The sequence below is a fragment of the Mauremys reevesii genome, linkage group 12 (genome assembly GCF_016161935.1).
Source record: "Mauremys reevesii isolate NIE-2019 linkage group 12, ASM1616193v1, whole genome shotgun sequence".
Classification (NCBI taxonomy): Eukaryota; Metazoa; Chordata; order Testudines; family Geoemydidae; genus Mauremys; species Mauremys reevesii.
Window position 1 is genome coordinate 21,092,818 of NC_052634.1, and position 24,597 is coordinate 21,117,414.

Consider the following 24,597-nt stretch of genomic DNA (forward strand, 5'->3'; position numbering starts at 1 on the left):
AGGCAGGATGGCAAGGGGACAGCCCAGGGATCTCAGAACTTCTTCTTCCTCCTCACAGAGAGAAGGTTAAGGGGGGCCACTAGTTATGACTCCTGGCTTTTAGTCCTGGCTGTGGGAGGAAAGGGGTGTTTAGTGGATTAGAGTTGGGGACTTAGGAATCAAAGCACTAGAAAAGGTTCAGAAAAGAGCAACTAAAATGATTAGGGGTTTAGAGAGGGTCCCATATGAGGAAAGATTAAAGAGGCTAGGACTCTTCAGTTTGGAAAAGAGGAGACTAAGGGGGGACATGATAGAGGTATATAAAATCATGAGTGATGTTGAGAAAGTGGATAAGGAAAAGTTATTTACTTATTCCCATAACACAAGAACTAGGGGTCACCAAATGAAATTAATAGGCAGCAGGTTTAAAACAAATAAAAGGAAGTTCTTCTTCACGCAGCGCACAGTCAACTTGTGGAACTCCTTACCTGAGGAGGTTGTGAAGGCTAGGACTATAACAATGTTTAAAAGGGGACTGGATAAATTCATGGTGGCTAAGTCCATAAATGGCTATTAGCCAGGATGGGTAAGAATGGTGTCCCTAGCCTCTGTTCGTCAGAGGATGGAGATGGATGGCAGGAGAGAGATCACTTGATCATTGCCTGTTAGGTTCACTCCCTCAGGGGCACCTGGCATTGGCCACTGTCGGTAGACAGATACTGGGCTAGATGGACCTTTGGTCTGACCCGGTACGGCCTTTCTTATGTTCTTATGTTCTTAAAGAGGAAACATCTCCCTTTTCAGCTTCAATGCTCATTGAACAAGAACATGGCTTCTCATCTCTTCGGTTTCAGAGGAGCAGCCGTGTTAGTCTGGATCCTCAAAAAGAACAGGAGTACCTGTGACACCTTAGAGACTAACACGTTTCTTAGGTTCTGTTGCCATCATGTGGCCATTTCATTTCACTTCTTATTGTTAAAAGGTTTGGGTACTTTGCACAGAAACATCATTTCCTTGGGAGAGACGGAGAAGTGGAAGCTGCATTGATTTAATCCTCTGAAAATTAGATAAGGATTAAAATATTCCCCCGACAGCTCAGTCCCAACTGTCCTCCCTCACTGCTGCCAGTGAAGCTCAGCTCTGTCCCACAGCCGCAAGAACTGCTGGGTGCAAGTCCTGGGCCTGATGTGAAGTAAATGTAGGGGTGATTCTGCCTGCCTAGACTGTTCTGTAGAAAAATTCAGACACAGACCATGTCTGGTGAAGGAGAGACAGATGTGTTGTTTGATTGTTTTTCTCATTTTAAATTTACTTGATCATTTTGATGGCAAAAATATTTGTACGAGACCATGAAAAAAGGAAGAAACCATGAAAATACCCATGGAAGAAAGGGGGTTTCTGAGGCCAGGGTAGATATGGAGATTTTTAGGAAAGCGGGAGAGGTCAAAGTAGGGCCTTTAGCTGGAGCAAAGGGGGAAGGGTTTTTTGTGAAGTTTCATTTTAACCAGCCTCACATCCTGTAGTCCGTACTTCCCCACCCCACCAACATGTGAACTAGCGCCACCCCACTGGCAAAGCCACCTCTGACTCCTGAGACAGCCCCACTGGACTGGCCCTCCAGATCCCCCAGCACTCCCTCTCCTAGCTGGATCCCCTGGCAGCCAGAGCTCTCCGCAGAACTGCCGTGGTTGCTCCCCTGGGGCTCTGGTCAAGGACGGCTACTGGCTACTCCTGAGAATGCAGCTGAGAAATGACTCAGTGCTTGGCTACACTTACAAATTTGCAGCGCTGCAGCAGGGTGTGAAAACACACCCTCTGCAGTGCTGCAAATTGCGGCGCTACAAAGCGCCAGTGTAGTCAAAGCCCCAGCGCTGGGAGCCGCGCTCCCAGCGCTGTCCGTTATTCCCCACAGGGAGGTGGAGTACGGACAGCACTGGGAGAGCTTTCTCCCAGCGCTGGCGCTTTGACTACACTTAGCACTTCAAAGTGCTGCCACGGCAGCGCTTTGAGGTGCTAAGTGTAGCCACAGCCTCAGCCTTCTCTAGATTCTCACCTGTGGGCTCTGAGAAGCAGGATGGGGCCTGTATGATAAAGTCCATGTAACATTCCCCTCTCATCCCATCCCTGGTATGTCACCACTAGCTGCTGTCCCTGGGTAGCAGTCAAGGATGTTTCCCACCGTTCAGGAGACCCCCAGCCTGGGACTAAAGTCAGCTTCAGGCTTCGCCTCTCTCCCTTCTTGGAATCAAGTTCATGTTTTTGCCAAGAGTTAAAGCAGCCTGAATCCCCAGAGTCTGGATCAATGTCACAAGTTCCCAGTGTCTCCATGGAAGAGAATTTGTCCTTCCATGGAGAGAAGAGTCCTTTGCTCTTAATCCTGAGGATATTGTCCCACCATGGGGCCATTTCCTGCCTCTCTTTCATACAGAAGCACAATTTTCCTTGCAGAGACACAGGAACAGCAAGATCTTTCTCTGTCCCTTGTGCAAAGCAGGGGGCCAAATTCCATGGAAACAATGGACAAGCAGGGGGCTCTGGGCATATCCAGTCCTGGCCGTGAGATGTTCCCTCCCCTCTTTCTTTATGCCCCTGTTGTTATTTCATGGATTGTCTGGGATGGAGGAAAAGCTGAGTTCACTCCAGGTGGAGGGGGAAAGAACCGTGAAAGTCTCAGGATCCAACCCCCGCTACCAGGATCACCAAGGTGCTGGGGATTTGAGTAGGAAAGGGACTGTGTGTATTGTCAAGGTGGGGAATAAATAACAATCTACAAGAGCCACCTCATTAACCACTGACACAGGCTAATCCTACTGCAGATAGAAGGGAAACTGGGAGTGATTCTTTGCTGTTCAGCCATGGAAACAGTGACCCAATTGCACCGCAGTGAATGTGCTGGGGAAAGCTGGACTTCACAGGCAGGTGGAAATAGCAGATCCTAGAAACACCTAGAGCTCCCCACAGCACTTCTGCCAGCAGGGTCAGGTGTTGAGCGACTCACAGCGCCCCTCCCCTCCCATTACCTTCCAGCACGGGTGGCAGCACCCCCCCACCCAATGCTGGGGAGAGGGCTGAGTGTATCTCTGCACCCTGAGTCCAGGGCACCCACTCTCTCTGCCCCACACATCGAATCTGGCCCTGCTGCAAAGTGACCCCTAAGAACCAGCAGCCTCCAGGACAGCAGGTTTGGCCCTCAGAGCAGGGAATGTGTCCCCCAGGCTGCTCTTAGGCCACTGGGTGCTCTGGAAACAGGAAGGTTCTGAGTGTAACCTAGAGCACACATATCACATCTGGGGATGTAGCTCAGTGGTAGAGCACATGCTTTGCATATATGAGGTCCTGGGTTCAATCCCCAGCATTTCTAGGTTATTTTCACCCTGCTGCTTTGCTCATGCTCAGAGGGGATGTGGCCCACCAGTCTCTCTGCAGGAATTTCAATCCTGCTCAATAAGGGGCAAGTGCCAATTGCATGGAAGGTCTGGGGGGGTTTCTGCTCCCAAGTCTCCTCTGTACATTTAAGATTCCCACCTGCTGTGCTGCTTGGGACAAGGGTAGATGAGAAGGGAGAATCCTCCAGCACAGGAGGGAAAAGTCCCATCTGCACAGATTTAGAGGCAAAGACTAGGTGATAGCTAGGGGATGTCTCATGACTATCATGTTTGTTCAGTTCAACCCCTTCTATCTGCTTTGGTACAAGGCAGGAATTTTTTGTCTCTCTCCTGAGGAAGAGCCCCAGGTTTAAGATGGATTCCTGTACCAGGTGACATGGTCATATGTCCTGTGAGACCCCCAAGCCTTCATTCTTCCTGGCCTGACTCAGGGATGGTGCAGGACAGAGCCATCTCCAGTCAATTGTCCTGGTTAATGGGAGCCATCAAGAGTCCAAAACACTATTAATGGCCCACACTTTGCATCATTACAACAGGACCTCAGAGTTATAGTTCATATTTCTAGTTTCAGATTCAAAAATGATCAGTTCATACAAATAGGATGAACACACACCGTAGATTATAAACTGTGTAATGATACTGTACAAGAGACCTTTGGCATGAAGCATAGTCCAGTCACTTTATATTCACACTCATTAGCATATTTTCATAAAATCCTATAGAGTGCAACGTCACAGCAGGGAAAGGGTTTTCCTGCGGCACCTGGGAGCAGTTGAGTTTCATGTTCAGGCTGTGGTATGAGTTCCTCCAGGTTTCTCGTAAGCACACAGGGACCTTCGTGGGTGCTCTCAATACAGGAATGGCCCCGACACGATAAAGCGATGGGGATTGCATTTTCCTTTTTTATTTCTGTATTTCCAATGACATTTCTGTTTGTGATTTTGTTTTGGTTTGTATTACTGTATTTTCTCCTGGATTTGATATTTAATGAAAAAAAGAATACGGCCTCAAGGCACTGGATGGAGAAGCAGGCTGGGGATAGGACTGCTAAGAGAGTGAGAGTAGCAGGTTTTCTGTCTTGTTTCCTGCCCTCTGAAGAAGTGGGTATTCACCCACGAAAGCTCATGCTGCAGAACGTCTGTTAGTCTATAAGGTGCCACAGGATTCTTTGTTGCTTTTACAGATCCAGACTAACACGGCTACCCCTCTGATACTTTCCTGCCCTCATTTTTCTTGAATAGTTTCTCTTCTGCACAAAATTTGCCTTTTTTGAATGTGAGCCTGGCTAGCTCAGTTGGCAGAGCATCAGACTTTTAATCTGAGGATCCAGGGTTCAAGTCCCTGGTCAGACCAAGAAACACTTTCCCCCTGGGACACCCCTAAAGCATTTTAGAAGGACTCTCCTTGAACTTCATTTTTCCTTTTCAGGACATGGCCTTTCCCAGGAAGGGCCCTTTACTGCCTGGGACTGAAGGTGCTATTGCCTCACCTGTCCACTGGCCTCACAGTCTGGAGGAAGAAAGGCCTCTGGGCCTGCAGCAAAGTGTTGTGTGCTGACTTCTTGAGCAAATGCAGGGCTGGCCAGAGAGGCATGTTCCCACTGAGTCCTCCCTGCCAGTAAAATTGTCCTCACAGACAGGGGCGGCTCCAGGCCCCAGCACGCCAACCGCATGCTTGGGACAGCAAGCCGCGGGGGGTGCTCTGCCGGTTGCAGCGAGGGCGGCAGGCAGGCTGCCTTCGGCAGCATGCATGTGAAGGGTCCGCTGGTCCTGCGACTTCGGCGGACCTCCCGCAGGCAAGCCGCCGAATGCAACCTGCCTGCCATGCTTGGGGCGGCAAAATGGCTAGAGCCGCCCCTGCCCACAGAGTCCTCCGTGCTGGAAGTCAGTAATCAACAGGTGCTCTGCTGGTCCCATGGTGTAAGGACCAGCAGTCAGGACTTTGAATCCTGCAATTTGAGTTGAAGTCTCAGTGGAATCTGAGAAAAATTCCTGTGCTACAAACCCTGCTGGGTCTTCCAAGGCTCTGTCTTGCTTTCTCAAAGGACATGAAAGCCACTACAAAAGGGTTTTTTTCTCCTGCTGATAACAGCTCACCTTAACTGATCACTCTTGTTATAGTGTGTATGGCAACACACAAATTTTCATGTTCTGTGTGTATATCTATCTATCTATATATCTTCCTGCTGTATTTTCCACTGCATGCATCCAATGAAGTTGGTTTTAGCCCAGGAAAGCTTATGCTCAAATAAATTTGTTAGTTTCTAAGGTGCCACAAGTACTCCTTGTTCTTTTTGCAGATAAATTAATGGAGGTTAAGTCCATGAATGGCTATTAGCCAGGATAGGTAAGGAATGGTGTCCCTTGCCTCTGTTTGTCAGAGGGTGGAGATGGATGGCAGAAGAGAGATCACTTGATCATTACCTGTTAGGTTCAATCCCTCGGGGGCACCTGGCATTGGCCACTGTTGGCAGATAGGATGTGAGGTTGGATGGACTTTTGGTCTGACCCAATATGGCCATTCTTATGGTCTTATGAAGGGAGGAGCAGAACCCTGACAGAGCTTTTGTAGTGTAGTGGTTATCACATTTGCCTAATATGCAAAAGGTTCCTGGTTCAAAACCAGGCAGAAACATGCTGGCTTAATTGTCCCAGCTCCTAGTGGCCTGTCCCTGTTGTGGTAGGAACAGCAGGGATTTCTATGCTCAGAAGGTCTGTTATACTTCCCCTGCTCCCACTTTTGTCTCCTCTCCCTCTCTGAATGCCTGTGAAGTGGCTTTTCCCCTCCCGCTCCCTCCTGGAATGCTCCTGGGATGAAGGGGCTGGTTGAAGAGCAGAAGAGCTTCCAGGTAGACAAGGTGTCTGGGACGCTAATTAGGCAGCACTAACACATCCAGAGCATGGACACTGCCCAAGGTGGAGTGTGACCAACCAGATGCAGCCAAGTCATCTCTAGTCGCAGGCCATGAGGTGCAGGCCCTTAAAAGGGGAAGGGGCCCTGTGCTCAGGAGAGCACTCACAAGCTTGTACCTCTGCGTTGTATTTCATTGTGCCTCAGGAAAAATTACCTTCATCACACCATCCATCACAGCGCTGTGGGACACTTACCTTGCAGAATCCTGACATCTCCAGTGCCGTGCCAGTCCTGGGAGTGTGAGTGTGTCACCCCGCCCCCCTTCTTTTGAGCTTAGCTATCAATATAATAAATGTGCTGCTTTCTGCCAAACTCGGGTGGGTCATTAGTGTTCCCTACACTGACTAGCTGGCCAAATTTCAGGTAACACCTGTGACAACCGCAACCCCTGCATGGCAGAGGGTAGTGAAATGAGCTGAGAAAAAAGCCTTGGCATCAGCAGGGGAAAGCTAGAGGATCTTGGCCAGTCACCTTTTGAAGCCTTGTGGCTTGGTCTCCTCTGCCCTTGGAGATTGGCCTATGGCGGCCGGCTCTTCTGCGTGACTTGCCAAAGGAGGAAGTGAAGCAGGAATGGGGCAAAAGAGGAAAGTCGAGCTGAGGAAGGCAGGGCAGAAGCTAAGCACCTCAGTGCAGCTAAGTGGGGTTAGTAGAGCGTCACCAGTCGTTCTGCAAAGCCTGGGGAGGTGCGGTTGGCTGCTGGGAGGCAGAATCTTGTGCCTGCCTCTTGGCTTCCCAGGGATGGCTATTTGCAGCCCAGGAGAAGAAGGATGGTTCTGGGTGAAAGGAAGACAAGCAAAGCTCTGGGAGGAAGTTTGGGTGCGCGGTGCTGGCTCTGCGCTGGGGGAGGGGGTTGGGGTACAGGAGGGGTGGCACTTACCCCGGGCACTGCAGCTCCCAAAGTGACTGGTACACACAACCCTCTGGCAGCAGCTCCTAGGTGGGCAGGGACAGGAGGTCTCCGTGTGCCACTGTTTGCAGGCGCTGCCCCCTGCAGTTCCTGGCCAATGGGAGCTGTGGAGTTGGTACTTGGGGTAGGGGCAGTGATTGGAGACACTCTCCCCACCCCAGGGGATGCTGGGACATGCCAACCATTTCTGGGAGTGGCATGGAGGGACGGAGGCAGAGTGGGCAGGGAGCCACCTCAGTGCTGCTGGCACATCTCTGCACACCCATGGCGGGTGGGGAGCAGAGGGCCTCCATGTGCTGCCTGGGGTAGGGGCAGAGCACAGAGCTGCCTCCCCTCCTGGGTCTATTACAGGAGTGGGTGGGTGGGGTCTTTTGGCCTGCAAGGTGCAGCAGGTCGGACTAGATGATCACATTGGTCCCTTCTGACCTTAAGGGCTCTGAGTCTAAATGGGAGAGGGAAGTAAAGTAAAAAAAAATAAAAAATAAACCAAACATTGTAATACCAGGATGACTCCACCTGCTCATTGTATAGTCCTGCCCCTTTCTTCCTCCACTGGGTGTTTAATGACCTACAGCACATTGATTCTCTCGTTCCATTGCTAAACTGATACAATGTGACTGAAATTAAACCAATTCCCAGCAGAGAAAACATCACATCCCTGTATTGGGTAGGAATCAAACCCACATCAACGGCTTGGGAGGCAGCGATGCTCACCACTATACCACCAATGCATCTGACAAAAGTGCTGCTTATGCTTGCCCAATGAGGCTAGACCAGAATTGAGCATTTTCCTGCCTCTTAAAATGTACTGGAGTCTCATCACTAAAAAAAAAAACTACCTCTATCTTCACCCGGGTTTGAACCATCAGCCTCTCAATTAGGTCACCCAAGTGGTTACTCACAGACACAGGTAACTACCCTACTTCCCAACCTTGTCTATGAAGCACCTACAGGGGCACACCTGGCTAGGGAGGGAGGCGCACTGCTGGGGTTATGAGTTCAGGCCTCACCCAGAGCATCGGTTTTCATTAGCCAGGGAGCTTCCCCCACTCACTTTGTCCAATTCACATGGAAAGTGCCATATGAGAGTGATGACAGTAAATTCTAAACTCTGAAATGTGGCGGTGGCCCAGAGATTGGGATAAGGGGTTTGAAGAGAAAAAGCTCTAAGGATATAAAACCAAGCAGTCTCCAGGGGCAGGTAGAGTACAACGCCTCAACAGGGAGCCATTGGGGGGAGGGGGTTTCACTTCCTCTGTTCAATGTCCTGAGAGGTGTTTTAAGATGAAGATAACACCATGGCTCACAGTTGACTGGCACGTCCTGGGTTAAAGAAAGTAAGGGACTTGGGTTAGTAGTCAGAAGATTTGTGTTACCGTCACTGTCTGACCCACCTTCAGTGCAGAGGTTTGTACTTTGTTGGGTGGAACGCACAGACTCCTGGAGAGCAGGGGCAGCTGTTTCCATGGCAGAGAGCCTGGCCCTTAGGAGACTTTCTTGACTTGCTGTTTTGAAGCAATTCAATAAAATAACGGTGGAGCTATGTCTGGTTCAAAATTTCAGCCCCACCCCAGTGCAAAAATGCTATTTTAGGATCTAAACAGGAGGCTTCCGGCGCTAGGACACCTGACCAGAGAGCTCAGTGGGGGGTGTAAGAGCTGCTGACTCTGAGGGTCCTGGGCTAAATCCACTTGCAGGTGGAAGTGTTTTGATTTATTTGATGGATAATGAGCACCCGCTACCAGGGGAGAAGCCCTGCCAACCTGCTGCCACTCCAGCTGCTGCCCCAGAGGGGGGGAGCCCCAGGGGGCCTGCAGCTGCTCCGGCCACCCAAGGAGTGCTGCTGCCAGGGGCCACCGAGCTGCGGCTGCTCCTGCTGCCCGCGGAACCACAGGAGGGAGATGATTTTTTGACAGTGACGGACGCCTCGTCCTAAAGGCCTTTGTCTGCCCCCTTCTAGTGACTGTTTGGTACAGGAATGCAGCCCTCACTCCTGGGTCTCTCCTGGGGAAATAATGTTTCTGTGCAAAACACCAAAGCTTTTGACAGAAAGGAAGAAAAGGAAATGGCCACACGCTGGGACTAGGACATAAGGAATGAAACACAAGATGCTTCTCCCATGTGCATTGACTTTGAACCTTGTTCTTTGCGGTGGTGTTGTATCCATGTTGGTCCCAGGACATGAGACAGAAGCAGGAGGGGGTCCCATAATATCTTCTAAAGGACCAAGGAAGGGAGTATTATTTACTCCTTCTCATAACACAAGAACTAGAAGGGGTCACCACATGAAATGAATAAGCTGCAGGTTTGAAATGAACACACTTCCCTCAAGCTGCTGGCAATGCTTCTACTAACGCAGCCTAATCTGCTGTTAGCCTTCTTGGCAACAAGGGCACTGTTGACTCATATCCAGCTTCTCATCCACTGTAATCCCAAGGTCCTTTTCTGAAGAACTGCTGCTTAGTCAGTCGGTCCCCAGGCTGTAGCAGTGCAGGGAATTCTTCCTTCCTAAGTGCAGGACTCTGCACTTCTCCTTGTTGAACCTCCTCAGATTTCTTTTGGCCCAATCCTCCAATTTGTCTAGGTCACTCTGGACCCACACCCTACCCTCCAGCGCCTGGATTCTTTACATGCTTTCACAGAGTGAAGAGCACATGTTCCATGATTTCATGTGGCAGAGTTTTATGCTATAGAGAGCTTTCCCTGTGTGCATTTGACTGCTGAATCAACATGGAGACATATTTTGACCCTTCTCAGGGAGCCGAGGAATGCGAGTTTCCTTGTTGCCACCTTCCACTAGGAAGACGGAGTTTTGCATTTGGCAGCTGGATGTTAGTGACCAAACTCACCCAGCCCGTCAGGCACTCAAGGACCCTCCTCTGAGCTACAGCAGCCACCCTAACCCCTGAGTTCCTTCAATGTGTCCCCCTCTGGGGTCCAGCCCGGATCACCAGATACTCAGAGAAATCCCAGATTCTCTCTGCCCAAAGCAATGGTATATCCCCGGTTACTAGTTTTACTGTGGACCACTGCTACTGTATCTCACACAGCACTTGAGTATAGTTATCAAACAAGCAGAAATTTATTTAACAACCGATAGAGATTTAAACAAACGTGAGTGATGGAAACCAACTGTTACCAACTAAACAAAATCAGAAAATGCAACCTACACTTTTTAATAGTTACCTTTCCTATCTAAGTAGAGTCTCACCTCCCACTTCAGTCAATTTCACTGATTGCTAGTCCCTAGGAGCCATGGCCCTGCCTTTCATGAAGCACCACTGGTCATTAGGAATCTCCTAGATGAATGGATCCAGAGTGTTTTTCTCCACCCTGTTATGAACTGAATCAGTCTTTTTGTCTTTATATTCACAGAAAGGACGATCTCCTCATTCTCATATTGTCCTTGTCACTTCCACAGGGTTTCAATGTTTATAATTTGTCTTTGATGGTTTTCCATTGGCTTTTCTGAGTTGGTGCAAAGGCTGACAATGGAGCAATACATCACATAACTGGCTAGCAAGGGAGTGCCAATTCCCTCCCACTGGAATGGGCCATCCCCACCAAGACCTATGATTGGGGTGACTCACTTTCACAACAATACCATATGGGCATAATTTTCCATGTACTTACATTACCCCTTAACTATGACTTGGACACACCTCTCGCAGTGAGTAGGAGTATCAATAATTTACAAGCTTTCAGTAGAGATCTCACTGCTATGCTTCCTGGATAAATATCATAAAAGCGGGGTATTAGGTGTGGGGAGTTTATCAGGTCTGACACAGGAGTTGCTTGTGAAGAACAGTGACCCCTTTGCCAATTGGCACCAATGAGCTTTTGTCACAGATGCACTGAGCTATACAGTCACCTCCTGATAGAACAGAAAGGCCAGCACAAAAAACAGAGAGAGGAACAATAAGATACTAAAATGACAATGCCTGGAACTCTCCATTTCTCTCAGTCTTTGCATTCATGGGCACTAAGAGCTGTAGCTACAGTTGAGGAACCAGGTGAGCAGACAGCTGGCTCAGCCCTCCATACCAGTAACTTTCTCACACATAGGGAGATGGGTCAAAATTGGAATTGATGTTAAGGCTGTGTCTACACTTCAAACACTGGAAATATTCTTCTGACAACCCAACACTGTCTACACTGGGGCTCAGGTCACATTAACGACTTCTCTCAGTGGAGAAGACTTTTCACACCCCTGAGAGATGTAGCTCTGCCAACAGAGCTTTTCTACATCGACCAGCCTTTAGCTGGCTTACTGACCTGAAAGGCAATGGATTTCAGTCTTTTTCTTTATATTGATGGTTGATGAGTGCAGCTGGCCTACCTGCTGGACACATCCTATGACAGATGTCAGGCCTTTCCTTTGCAAATTAGAGAAGTGGGGAAGACAGTGACCCTTACAGTCTAAGTGGGTAAAAACTTATACAACATATCTCCTCAAGTAGCTTTCCTTTGAATAGAAATTGACTTTGAAACTAAGCAAAATAAATTCTATTTGAAAACACAAAATATTAAAATCGATACTGGGCCAATATTCTCTTATACACACTTTCTCACACACATTCTCCCACCCCAACCTTTGGAGTGAGGTTTTCCACCAGAACTCCTTACACTACAGGGGTAAATTAAATCAAATTAACTTTTCAAGATTAGCCACCATTTCCTGTATGACTAACAAAACAAAACAAAAAAAGACAATTTTCAGTTTTCCAAAATACTTCAGATTATCACACATTTAGTCTCTTCTTCTTTAACCAATAACTTCACCAATAATCTCATTTTAATAGATGATAAAAACATATTCAAAGATCACAAATTCTTATAATATATGTTAGTTTTCTTCTAATGCCCATTGCCAACAACTGAACCTTGGCTCAAGATGTGGTTTGTCCCAACCACTTCTGTGAGTTCAGATATCTCAGGATCTTCTGCAGTATGTGTTGGTGGAAGGGGTCTCCTATGTGGGAATCTTTGCATCATGAGGAAAAATACCTCTTGTGTCACACTGTTAATCTTTCAAAGTGAGAGAAGATAGAGAAGTGATGTAAATGCATAAAACACAAGAGAGAACTGTCTGGTCTACACTAAAGACATTTATCGGTTAACTATATTACTCCGATGTGTGAAAAATCCACACCACTGAGCAATGTAGTTACACAGCCCTAACCCCCTGTGTAGATAGCTATACATCAGCAGCAGAACTTCTCCTGCCAAAAGAGCCACTGCCGCTTGCGAGGGTTGGACTAATCAAGTCCGATGGGAGAAATCTCTCCCATTGGCTGAAAGCGTCTGTAATAGCAGTGCTACAGCAGCGCAGCTACATTGGTGCAGCTGCACCAACATCAGCTTTATTGTGTAGCCATAGCATCAGACACAAAACCATAGAATCAGAACTCAACATGCGAGTATCCAGAAGTCTGAAATTGGAGCCTGATACATTCATTGCCTCATTGGTTACCATCATTTCTACAGCCTTGAAGTCCTTGTTACCCAATCAGGCAGCCAGTTTGGGATCCACGGGGAAGGAATGTCCTTTGAAGCTCTCTCTCTTTGGATCCAAATGGTAAAGGATGATTGTTCTCAATGTAACCTGGCATCCTTTGGAACTGTAATCAGTGACACTGAACTAGGAAATGGAGTTGTACAAACAATTTTCCTTGGGTCATTGGTCACCATAGCTTCCTTTACTGGGGTGGAAACCAAGAACTGGATGTGGACTCTTTCAGCCCCAGCTCTTTCCAAATCCTTGGTCTTGGTTAGGGTAAATTTACACTTCTCCGAAGTAGAAGCCTTTACAAAACCACTCCAAATCTCAGCAGTGTTAGTGAGGCTTACCAAAACATGGAGGCTTACCAAAACATGCCCAGCTTTTCTTTAATTTGGTGGCACAGTTCCAGGCAAGGGAATGGATACAGGGCTGGATCACAATCTTCATTAGTGACCAGAGTTGGAGTTTCTATTCAAAAATAGCTATTTTTCTGCAGCTATTAGATTTCCAAAACTGATTTGATTTGATATACATTTTTAGCAAAGGATAAATTCAACAAAACTCCACTTCTATTTCCTCAACATCTGCATCATGAAGGGCAGCATCTCTGATACAAGAAGATTAGCTAGGAAAGAACTTCTGTAGGGCCTGGGTTACAAAGGCTTTGGAACCAAATACCTGGGCATTGTGCCTAGTTCAAAAATCACTTAGCATGGAATTTTCTCCCCAGAACATCTGGGACAATATTGACTTAAACAATTGAACTACACTGTGATCATATGCACTTCCTTCAGTTAGTTGGGGTTTCGCTGTTGTTCACCATTTCTGAGTAGAGATTTTAAATCACTGCTGTTTCTTTGTTAGCCTGTCCAGTAAATTGGAGAGTTCTCTAATGCTGACAGAACTGCACTTCAACCTTTCTCCATGACATCATGCAGGGATGGGGAAAAAGCAAAGCTGAAGTGAGAAATGATGACTTTAGCAAATAGTCATTTGTCTTAAATTCTCCAATAAATCTGAGCTACATCCTATCAAACTGAACTACTATCCAATTGAGTGACCAAACAGCCTTCAGGAAAGATAGAAACCCACATCACAGAGAGCTAGAATACATGGCAATGAAAGTGTGAAGTGAAATTCCAAAGCAGGTTACATCTGATTATTCAGAATCAGGACAAGAGATTCTCCCATCACATTCTCCTCTGATCCATTCAAACATACTTCACTCAGCACTGTCTCAATAGCCAGTTATGTTTATTTACAATTTTTTTAGTATCCAAGCATTGCTATAATTTGGGACAAAACCACTCACACCTTGCCAGAAGTGGCTTTACCAATAGATGGAACCTGGGATTTAAACTCCCAATGATCACACTGTGTTTGGGATCCATTTGAATTCCCCTTCCAGGTCTTTGACACTTTCATCTCCAGTCAGAGCGACACTGACATAAGATTAAAGAAGTCAAAGCATCATCTCCAAGCACAGACAGCTGAGAACTGTTCCTCACAGGACACTTTGAGAAGTGGATGGATAGAATGTGATGATGATAACCTCTGCATGGCTCAGACAAAAGTTAACAGTTCTGCAGTGATGGGGAAGAAGGGAATCTCTGCGTCTCCCCATCTCCTTCCAGTGTCACAGAGGCTGAAATTACACGTTTTTTTCCTGCCCCTGCTCCTCTTCATTTAACTATAATTTGAAAAATTCCCATTATATCTGCTCTTCAGCACAACCCAGAGCAACGTGAGAACAAGTGGCAATGATACAATCTGTATCACTGGTGACTAACAATAACTTTGAAATAGGAAGAATAGTATAAATGTGATGCTCCCTGGTTCCTGATAGGAAGGGCACACTCGAATTACTCATGGGATAATGGAGTTGATAGAAAGGACAAATGGGTCCACCTCAAAACAGGGCAAACCGCAAAAGGCAAGAATGGGCCCCTCATCTGGTCAAACTGAGGGATAACCATGTTGCAAACAGTTCAAACAGCTTTAAAAGTTACTATGTGGGAATCAGGAAAATTATTAGAGAAAAAAAGTATTGATAGCCCTAGAGGTGTTTATGTTGTTGGTCTCCCTTGCAGATTCTCTGATGACTAACATGGGCTAAGTGCCCACAGAAGGTTTTCCCGCACTCACTGCATTCATAGGGCCTCTTCCCTGTGTGGATTCTCTGATGCCTAATAAGGTGTGAGCTGGTAATAAAGGTTTTCCCACACTCACTGCATTCATAGGGCCTCTGCCCTGTGTGGATTCTCTGATGTTGAGAAAGGGCTGAGCTGTTAGTGAAGCATTTTCCACACTCACTGCATTCATAGGGCCTCTCCCCTGTGTGGATTCTCTGATGTGTAATAAGGTCTGAGCTGCGACTGAATTTTCCCCCACATTCACTGCAGTCATAGGGCCTCTCCCCTGTGTGGATTCTCTGATGTTGAGAAAGGGCTGAGCTGTCAGTGAAGCATTTTCCACACTCACTGCATTCATAGGGCCTCTCCCCTGTGTGGATTCTCTGATGCCTAATAAGGTATGATCTGTGAGTGAAGCATTTTCCACACTCACTGCATTCATAGGGCCTCTCCCCTGTGTGGATTCTCTGATGGGTAAGAAGGTTTGAGCTGCGATTGAAGGTTTTCCCACACTCACTGCATTCATAGGGCCTCTTCCCTGTGTGGATTCTCTGATGCGTAATAAGGTGTGAACTGCGATTGAAGGTTTTCCCACACTCACTGCATTCATAGGGCCTCTCCCCTGTGTGGATTCTCTGATGGGTAAGAAGGTTTGACCTGATAGTGAAGTTTTTCCCACACTCACTGCATTCATAGGGCCTCTCCCCTGTGTGGATTTTCTGATGGGTAAGAAGGTTTGACCTGATAGTGAAGTTTTTCCCACACTCACTGCATTCATAAGGCCTCTCCCCTGTGTGGATTCTCTGATGTTGAGAAAGGGCTGAGCTGTCAGTGAAGCATTTTCCACACTCACTGCATTCATAGGGCCTCTGCCCTGTGTGGATTCTCTGATGTTGATAAAGGCCTGAGCTGCTATTGAAGCATTTACCACACTCACTGCATTCATAAGGCCTCTCCCCTGTGTGGATTCTCTGATGTTGAGAAAGGGATGAGCTGTCAGTGAAGCATTTTCCACACTCACTGCATTCATAGGGCCTCTCCCCTGTGTGGATTCTCTGATGGGCAAGAAGGTTTGAGCTGCTAGTGAAGTTTTTCCCACACTCACTGCATTCATAGGGCCTCTCCCCTGTGTGGATTTTCTGATGGGTAAGAAGGTTTGACCTGCTAGTGAAGTTTTTCCCACACTCACTGCATTCATAAGGCCTCTCCCCTGTGTGGATTCTCTGATGTTGAGAAAGGGCTGAGCTGTCAGTGAAGCATTTTCCACACTCACTGCATGCATAGGGCCTCTCCCCTGTGTGGATTCTCTGATGTTGATAAAGGCCTGAGCTGCTAGTGAAGCATTTACCACACTCACTGCATTCATAGGGCCTCTCCCCTGTGTGGATTCTCTGATGCTGATAAAGGCCTGAGCTGCTAGTGAAGCATTTACCACACTCACTGCATTCATAGGGCCTCTGCCCTGTGTGGATTCTCTGATGCGTAATAAGGTGTGAACTGCGACTGAAGGTTTTCCCACACTCACTGCATTCATAGGGCCTCTCCCCTGTGTGGATTCTCTGATGTCGAGAAAGGGATGAGCTGTCAGTGAAGCATTTTCCACACTCACTGCATTCATAGGGCCTCTCCCCTGTGTGGATTCTCTGATGTTGAGAAAGGGCTGAGCTGCTAGGGAAGCATTTTCCACACTCAGTGCATTCATAGGGCCTCTTCCCTGTGTGGATTCTGTGATGCTTTATAAGGATGGAGTAATCACATACGTTTTCCCCAAACTCACTGCATGTATTTTTTCTCTTTCTGCTGAGGATTTCCTGTTGTGTTGTGGTTTCCTTGAGGTCCTTCTGAGTTTCCTGACAGGAAATACTCACTTTCTCCCCTGGCTGGTTTCCCTGCTCTCCTTCTGGTCTGTGCTGAATGTCATGGGATTTTTCCTGCTTATGACTCCAGGACACATTCCTTTTCGATCTTTGCGATAATTCTCTGTGTTTATCCACTTGCTCAACATTTTCCTGCTGAGAATTCTCCTCCTCTTTCTCACCTACCATTGCGTCACCTGCTGTGATAGAGACAGAAACCTCAAACAGGGATGGAAAGGGAAAGGCCAAACCAATACAAGTACTGGAGAGAAGTCAAATAAAAATCAGGAACTGAACTCCCCCAAGTTCTTCCCCAAACAGGAGAGAGGAGGGGATCAATTCAGGCTTCACATCCCATCCAAATTCACAGGGGGAAGGGAGGAAGCTACTGCCTGGTGTCTGCTAGTGTCTACAGGAAGCCATGAGCTATATTTACCCTAAGGATACGACCCCTGCTAGGGACAATTTTGAACTGAGAGACCTTCCAAGGGCATTGTAGGGCATCCCAGATGTTTCCTTCAGGCACTTACAGATTCTGAGTTGGTTTAATATTTCCTCACCTGTGCAGGGAGCTCTCAGGATCTCTCTTTCCTCTGAACCCTGGAGGTCTGGGACCCATGACTCTTCCCCTTGTTCCAGCTGGGAGATCACATCAGGTTGGGAAATTGGAAACCCTGCTCAGATGAAAGAAAACAAAGGAGGTCACTTGATTTCATAACTTTGTCATAAAAAACATTCTATTAATTTAACTTCAGTGCTTAGTGTGACGGGTGTGCCTGGGGCAGTCCACACTGAAAATGCCAGGGTCAGGGCAGGATGAAAAAGGGAGAGCAGATGCTCCCAAAACTGGTGGTTAACAATGAAGTTAAACTCAACGACCAGTCACAAACTGTGCTTCTGATCCCACACACGGGTTATCGAGAAGCTGAAAAAAGAAATCACACGGCCCCCCTTATTCCATTCCAGTTCTCCGACTCCCAATCAGCACCTAGGTCCAGTACAGTGAGAGGTTATTTAAAAACTCTGCTCATATACAAAATGTTTTTCTGACCCCAAAAGGTCAGCCACATTACAAGATCACTATAGGTTTGGATCTTACCCAAAAGACCACACTGCCAGCCAATCCTTTAGCATGGAAAGACAAGACAGGACACGACACAAAAAAAGTTGTTAAATGAGAAAGCAGTGAGATGCATTCCAAAATCTATATATCAAGCTATTAGCAGTATTGTTGAGTTGTTGGCTTGAAAGTCCGTCTGGAACACATCCACAAGTTCGATGGGTCTTTCAGTCCTTTGTTCCAGGCTTCAACTTGTAGAGAAGTTGCTCCAGAGGTAGGAAGAGGGATTGAAGACAAAATGGAGATGATGCAGCTGCCCTTTATATTCCTTTTGTCATGTGGCTTGTACTTCCTGTGTCCCAAACACAAGCTTCACAGCACAGGGCATGGAAAAGCCTCGGAGGTCTCAGCACACAGACATACCCCTGCATGTCTTGCTGACTCAATAGGTTTATGCCCTTGATCAGGGATGGGCAAATTACGGTCCACGGGCCACATCCAGCCCACAGGCCCGTCCTGCCCGGTCCCTGAGCTCCTGGCTGGGGAGACTAGTCCCTCCCCCATAGCCACGCCACCGCGCAGGCAGTGCGCTCCTGCTGGGCAGTGTGTCTGGCTCTGCATGTGTGGGATTAGAATGTGAGATACTGAGCTGATTATGCTGGGAGTTGTGTGTGAAGGACTGGCCTTGGGCTTGTTCTCATTGGCCAGTTAATTGTAAATAGGATACAGGTGTGTAGGATAATTACCCTATGGGTTATAGCTGCAGCTGTGTTGATTTGATTAATCAATTAGCAATTGATTGTCTACCATATTGTATATAAGAGCATGCTGGGAAATGAATAAATGGATATGCATACACACACACGCTGTCTCTCTCTGCTTGGGCTCTGTTCCTGCTCGAGTGCGATGCAACAAATGGCGGAGAAGCTGCGGGCATTTGTGTTGGTGGCCTGAAAAGAAAAGGAGACGCACCTGAGTTCAGTGTTGCGCGGCTAGGAGCCGCAGGAAGCCCAAAAAGAAAGGAGGCGCACCTGAGCTCAGTGTTGAGCGGTAAGCTGCAGGGCGTCTGAAAAGGGAGCCCAGAGGAAGAGCGGCTATAAGTCGCGGAGATAAGCGGCGGCTATAAGTCGCGGAGAAGAAGGGCGGCTATAAGTCGCGGAGATAAGCGGCGGCTATAAGTCGCGGAGAAGAAGGGCGGCTATAAGTCGCGGTGGAAAAGGGCAGAGCAGCTACCATGAAAACCGCTGTATTAGCGGAAGATATGCATCGCGGAGCGGGGCAGGCTGCAGGAGGGAGATCAGGTCCTGGCAGTTAGTGATGTTGATTTCTAGGACATTGAGCACAGCAAGGCTGTTGAGATCTTCAAGACTGTCCGGGAGATCATCATTCCTCTAGACTCCATGCTGTGAGACAAGGAGGAGTTTGGAACTTTGAAATCAAGCTGAAGGCGGGGGTGGAGAGGATTAAGGTCTCTCAGGCAGCTGCAGAACTTCAGTAGTATTGTATGCAGAATCCTGTGCTTTACTCTGAAGTCAGACAACGTCGGTGGAGAGTTCTCTTCAAGTATGAAATGAATAACAGCTGCCTTTCCTTCTTAAGAAAACACTATCTCTGTGCCACTGAGTGCATGTTAAAATATATAAGAACCTAGTTTTAATAAGAGAATAGTGTTGCCAAATGGAAAGGTTTTTGTTTTGTTTTTAAAATTTTAAGACTTGGGAGTTAACTCAGACTGCTTTGCAGCTGCCTTTAAATCAGTATGTGATGTCTTTTATAGAAATTGCCTCACAGATTTGATTTTAATGACACATTCACTACAGAATGTCCAACTTGTTTACTGTCTTTATTTGTGCTTCTCAAGATACTGCTATTTTGTGCTGGTTGCATAGCATTTAGTGTACCATGCAATTATTATTAAGAGTTATGTTTTGTGTTTTTTGTTTTGTCTTGTGATGTCTTCTGGCCAGAATTGTTGTTGTGTTGTTAATGTATTTTCTCTAGGACCCCCCCCCCTCCCTCAGTGTCAGTTTGATCGCCTGACATCTGAGGGATGCTTTGGTATAAGGAAGGGGGGAATCCTGTAGAGTTTGCATTATTTATTTGTTGTGTTTTGTTCTTGTTTGGTATTGTTGGGTTATATGTTAATGATTGCATGGTTATATAGGTTGGTTTTATAAAGTTTTAATTTTGGCTTGTGAACAGATTACTTAGTGGTTGTGTATTGTGATCTTATTTGAAGGTTCTGAGGCAGATCATCAGCTGGTGTTACTTTACACCAGCTGAGGACCTGCACCTATTTGTTTTAAACACTATGGTTTTTTAGTTTTCCATCATAATATTTATTATGATAATTGAAACTTCTTGGACAAGACTAAGATAGATTGTGGTGTTATGTTGTTATAAGTTGGAAATGTTTTGTGAATGTTTTTTATCCTCTTTTCCTTTCCCTCTTCTTTATTTTGAATAGAGGGGGGAGATGTGGGATTAGAATGTGAGATACTGAGCTGATTATGCTGGGAGTTGTGTGTGAAGGACTGGCCTTGGGCTTGTTCTCATTGGCCAGTTAATTGTAAATAGGATACAGGTGTGTAGGATAATTACCCTATGGGTCATAGCTGCAGCTGTGTTGATTTGATTAATCAATTAGCAATTGATTGTCTACCATATTGTATATAAGAGCATGCTGGGAAATGAATAAATGGATATGCATACACACACACGCTGTCTCTCTCTGCTTGGGCTCTGTTCCTGCTCGAGTGCGATGCATGGTCCACGTGGCTGCTAGACACACTGCTCTGAGCGGCATGGTAAGGGGGTCGGGGGGTTAGAAAAGGGGCAGGGAGTCCCGGGGGGCAGTTAGGGGACAGTTGGATGGGGTGGAGGTTCTGGGGGGATGGGGGGTTGGATAGGTGTGGGAGTCCCAGGGGTCTGTCAGTGGGCAGGGTGGTGGATAGAGGTCAGGGCAGTCAGGGGACAGGTAGCAGCGGGGTTGGGTAGGGGGTGGGGTCCTGGATATGAACCCATATCCACACCCCCGCCCCCTGACAGACCCTGGGACTCCTACGCCTATCAAACCCCCCAGTTTTCCATCCCCTGACCACCCGCCCAACCGTCCCCTGCTCCCTGTCCCCTGACTGCCCCCCAGGGCTCTCTGCCCCTTATCCAACCCCCTGGCCCCCTTACCACAGCCACACGGCCTGCTGCAGCTAGACACGGGGTCCCTCAGGAGCGCGCAGACCAGCCTCCTTACCATGCCACTCAGAGCAGTAGGAGCTCGCAGCCCCACCACTGCAGCACTGCCCAGGAGTGGTGGGCCAGAGCGCTGGTGGCGCGGCATGTTGAGGCTGCAGGGGAACAGCGGGGGCGAGGGGACAGCAGAAGAGGGGAGGGGAGGGGAGGGGAGGGGGGAGCCTCTCCAGCCGGGAGCTCAGGGGCCGGATGTGGCCTGCAGGCTGTAGTTTACCCACCCCTGACTTACACGTTAGTTTGTAAAAAGAACAGGAGTACCTGTGGCACCTTAGAGACTAACAAATTTATTTGTGGTTTATCTTGCATTTCTTTTGTAAACAATTCTGACTTTTATGACTTGTTACCTGTAGTCACTTAAAATCTTTTTTTGGTAATTAACAAACAATCTTGTTTTATTGTTTTATCCAACTAGCGTGTTTGGATTAAAGTGTGTTGGAAACTGCATTTGGGATGTAGCGGGGTGGACGTCTGCTCCTGCTCTGAAGGGTTAAAAACAGCCCTGGGAGGGGGCTGTGGCTGGAGAAAGCAGCTTTTAGTCTGGGCTGCTGGGGGGAAGTGGTTGCAGCTGGGGCCATGCCCCAAACAGACTCAGCTGGCCCTATAAAGGCAGAGAAGCCAGGGGCAGATAGAGTCTCTCTCTGTTTGCAGAGGGAGATGGGCCTGGCTGCAGGGAGCTGGACACAGGGTACCTGGGTGGAGCAGGGCTGGGGAAAGGCAGAGGAGCTGGGGAGCTCCAGCCTGGAAAGCCCCAGACTGCGGCCTAGCAGAAGGCAATAGGTACTGGGGCCTTGCAGAGGGCAGCCCAGGGGTAGGCAAAGGCAGCAGGTCCAAACCCTCCTTGCCAGTGATGGGTGGCTGATACTGCAGCCTGCCCCAGGGTGTGGGGCTAGACGATGACTGGCCTTATACTGAGCCGAAGAGGGAATAGAGGGTGAGAGTTCCCTGGGGAGGGGAGACCCCAAGACTGAGGGGTTACTGCCAGAGGGCAGCACCCCAGGTAAAAGGGGCACCAGGTCCAGGAAGGGACACGGGGGGCCAGAGGACAGGTGGCTCACCGGCCTGCAGAGGGTGCGCCGGAGCTGGAATAAGCTAATTCCCAGAAGTCACCAGCAGGGGGTGCCGCAGGGATGAGTCCACTCATCTACATGGGATAACAAGGCTGGTGCATGTCAGTTTCCACTGATGAAATGACAGGCTTCATATGAGCTTGCCTTGTTCAGTAGTGTGCTGGACAGGGAAAGATGCACATTTCTGGGGGAAGTCTGGGAACAGAGACTTTTCTGGGGTTTTCCTGTGCTGCACTGTAACTCCTGGGTCGCTGACTAGCAGCACTAAATACTGTGTAGCTGGGACCGAGTTACATGCTGGAGACTGTGTGATAACTGCCCAGGAGTGGCTGCTCTCACAGTAAAACAGTGTAAAAGTCACCCCAGCTTGGGAAACTGAGGGGACACAGCTGTTCAACACTCCAGATTGCACTGTGGTTAATGTCACAGACACTCAATTTCAAAGAGGCTCCCAAAACACAGAGAAAGTAAATCCATGTCCCAGAAATCCAAGACTCCAGAGAGAGGGCAAGTCTCCCTGCCACTGCTTCTTGCTGACGGAGAGGTCCAGAGACAATGAGAGAGTCCTGGGGAAGCTGGGAACAGGAAGCATGGGCTGGTGGGGTTCAGTGGAGAAAGGGAACAGGAAGGGTAAGGACAGTACTGAATGCAGGATCTCAGCAGTACTAGATGTCAGGATAGCACATAGTGCAGCCCATTGGAAAACATAATCCCAACTAGACATATAAAATGATGAGGTCTAAATTAGCTGTTTCCACTCAAGAGAGAGAACTTGGAGTCATGGATAGTTCTCTGAAAACATCCACGCAATGTGCAGCAGCAGTCAAAAAGCAAACGGAATGTTGGAATCATTAAGCAAGGGATACAAAAGACAGAAAATATCATATTGCCTGGATACAAATCTATGGTACGGCCACATCTCGAATACGGCTGTAGGAGCTGGATTTTATAATGTACTGGGAGAATTAATGTATGATTTGATTTCATCCTGTCAGCCACCCTGTTTGAATAGCAGAAAGGAATGACAGACCAGAAGAATCCTTCTGACTGATTATGGTCACCTTTTGTTTTAGGATAAGTTACACTGTCTACTATGGTTTCCTCTATGTATTACAAATTAGGCACTCTAGTTAAATCTACATGTCTTTGTTTTAAGGTTTAGTAAGTTAGAGACCGGATTCACTATTGTGTCTATGTTAAGTAGATTAGAGAAACATTGAAGGCAAGGTTTCATTTGCAATGCCTTTTTGCTCGATATAAAATATTACTGTTTGTATTCTCAGTGGTCTGTGTGAATGAGGATGTATGCATCAGGAAAAGAGAAGGTGTAAAGGCCACTGTTACAGCCAGAGTCAAGGAAGGAGTCAAGAGACTTAAAGGACATCAAAGAATCATAGACGCGCATCCATAATGAAGGGCAGATTGATGACCCTGAGGTCAAGGCTGGCACCCCTGAGGACAATTGATTAAATCAGAACAAAGGACAGGCTGACCCTCTGGGAGGTGCACTGGAATGTTTACACGAGTTAAGAAGTAACCGACCACAAACTGATACAGCAAAATCCATAGAGTTCAACAAAGGAAAAAAGCCTATAAGAACCAGGGTGCTTGGCCATGGGACTTTGGGTTTGTCTTGCCACACTCCAGGAGCACTGGATCGTGAGCGACAAGAGCCTAGCCCCACACTCATGCTCAATCTAACTGGCCATTAGATTGACGTGAGCTACAAGAGACTGGTAACTATGAACATCACGGGTGGGTGACTAAAAAGCATATGCTAACTGTTGTATTCTCAATAAATGCTGTGTATTTACCTTCCTCTACAAAGATCCCATGTGCTTTGTAGGAGCATAACACTGTGTGCAGATGTGGTCGCCCCATCTCAAAGAAGTTTACTTGTGCAAACAGGAGATATTTGACACTGTGTGACACTGCTCCTGTGCTCTGTTCCCAAACTGTTCTGCAGCAGGGGAGGGTCTATGGCAGTGTGTGTGGGTCACTGGCATACTGGGGTGATGCAGAGACAGGACAGAACAGAGGTGGCATTGTGGGGCTGGCGTGAACCTTTTCTCTTAATTTCCCCTTCCAAGAACTGAGGGGACAGGAATCCTTACCCAGCAAGGTCACATTCTCATAGTTCTCCTGCATGACGTCTCTGTAGAGGGCTCTCTGAGCAGGGTCCAGCAGAGCCCACTCTTCCCTGGAGAAATACACAGCCACCTCCTCGAAGGTCACTGGCCCCTGAAAGAGCAAGAGTCCAACACTCAGTACCTGCTGCCTCACTCACAGCCCCACTATTTGTGGGGGAGAGAAGTCAATCAAATGCAAGCTCTGGGTGGATCACAGTCAGAGTCCCACCCCCACTCCACTCAGAGCATCCTGGAAACACCAAGTTAAGGGGACAAAGCAAGAGCCCCTTTTCTCTCCCAGCAGATCCATCATGCTCCTACTAGGCACAGACCGATACAGGAGATGAAGCCCCTAGCAGGGACCAGGGAGAGCTCCCTGGTAGGAAGCCCAACACCCTCCCCATTGTGAGGAGCTG

The 24,597-nt window shown here is 47.8% G+C and overlaps 1 protein-coding gene and 2 non-coding genes across 3 annotated transcripts in view; 2 read left to right on the forward strand and 1 right to left on the reverse strand.

The window, feature by feature from the left end:
- LOC120375921 (zinc finger protein 850-like) overlaps positions 1–24,284 on the reverse strand; it is a gene marked incomplete at both ends in the record, with an annotated part of 362,646 nt that extends 338,362 nt beyond the window's left edge. The window contains 2 exons of the mRNA XM_039496944.1: positions 14,807–16,628; positions 24,183–24,284. Of these exons, the coding sequence (XP_039352878.1) occupies positions 14,807–16,628; positions 24,183–24,284 (1,924 nt within the window). The remainder of the gene's footprint in view (positions 1–14,806; positions 16,629–24,182) is intronic.
- Positions 3,269–3,340, forward strand: TRNAA-UGC. The gene has a single exon. It is a non-coding gene; the product is annotated as a tRNA-Ala (tRNA).
- On the forward strand, positions 5,927–5,999 carry TRNAI-AAU. The gene has a single exon. It is a non-coding gene; the product is annotated as a tRNA-Ile (tRNA).
- Positions 24,285–24,597: the final 313 nt, after the last annotated feature.